The sequence below is a fragment of the Pelophylax lessonae genome, assembly GCF_965119305.1.
Source record: "Pelophylax lessonae genome assembly, chromosome: 8".
In the NCBI taxonomy this organism is placed as follows: domain Eukaryota; kingdom Metazoa; phylum Chordata; class Amphibia; order Anura; family Ranidae; genus Pelophylax; species Pelophylax lessonae.
Genome location: NC_138775.1, coordinates 284,530,473 through 284,531,576, shown reverse-complemented (window position 1 = coordinate 284,531,576; position 1,104 = coordinate 284,530,473). Strand labels below are relative to the sequence as shown.

At 45.6% G+C, this 1,104-nt stretch overlaps 1 protein-coding gene across 1 annotated transcript in view; it reads right to left on the bottom strand.

Moving 5' to 3' along the window:
* Positions 1 to 849: 849 nt before the first annotated feature.
* LOC309561401 (CARD- and ANK-domain containing inflammasome adapter protein-like) overlaps positions 850 to 1,104 on the bottom strand; it is a gene marked incomplete at its 3' end in the record, with an annotated part of 2,348 nt that continues 2,093 nt past the window's right edge. The window contains exon 1 of the mRNA XM_082265283.1: positions 850 to 1,104. This exon is cut by the window's right edge and continues 2,093 nt beyond it. Within this exon, the coding sequence (XP_082121409.1) occupies positions 850 to 1,104 (255 nt within the window).

Genomic DNA, 1,104 nt, shown 5'->3' with positions numbered 1-1,104 from the left:
ACTGACCATCAATGTAAAGGGGCACCTTTAAACTGACCATAAATGTAAGCGGCACCTCTACACTGACCATCAATGTAAGGGGCACCTCTACACTGACCATCAATGTAAGGGGTCACTATGGCCCTCACCATCAATATAAGAGGGCACTTCTCCGCTGACCACCAAGTAAGGGGGCACTTGAACCCTAACCAGCATTTTAAGGGTTCACTTCTGGACTGGCCACATATATAAGGGGTTTCTTTTACACTGATCAGCAATGTAGGGGGTTACTTCTACCCTGATTAGCAATCTAAGGGATCTTCACAATTTTCACTGTTTATTTTCTGCAACCTCCTAAACACACTTATATACCATGAGCTGTAGATCTAAATATTTTAGTGGGGGCTCCCTTATACCTGAAAACTTTTTCAGAGGTTTCCTGCTTGGTAAATAATTTGAGATAAACTTGTATAAAGGATGAGTGCACTTTTTGGGACTTCTTAGTGGGCCCTCGGCTAGCTGGGAAGATTTACAGCTGAGGCTGTGGGGCAGCAAAGATCTCCGTCATACGTATGTATAACCTATTTTTTTAAATGCTCTGTAAGAGGAAAGGGGGGGGGGGCACTAAGGAAAAGGGCAATACAAGTCCAGGCTGTTATCCTGTGCCTGTGGATGGCCATAAGCTGACCATACACAATAGAATCAGAGTATACAGTTTCCTTTAGGTCCACCAATAACTATCTAGGGCCTACTGATTGTATGCAGATTGAATAGATTGATAAAAACAGGCCCCAGTGGTAGATCTATAGTAGATTGTACAGTGATTGTGCAATCAGATTGAATCATGTATGGCCAGCCTTAGGCTCAGCCCTATTTAGTAATCAGCATTTTCTTTTTTAGGAAAATTACTATTTCCTGGTGGCCATCGGTGGTGCCGGTTTCTGCCACCTGAAGTGGGGTCTTCTTGAGGCTATTGGCAGCCTGTAGATTAGCCTTCTGGCCCTGTGACCAGTTTGCCAGGGTCTGCACGCATCTCAGGTGCCCAGATCTGCAGGCGCAGTGCAGCGGCGTGTCTCTGTTGCTATCAAGGGCGTCAATGGCCGCCCCACTGGTTAACAACAGGTT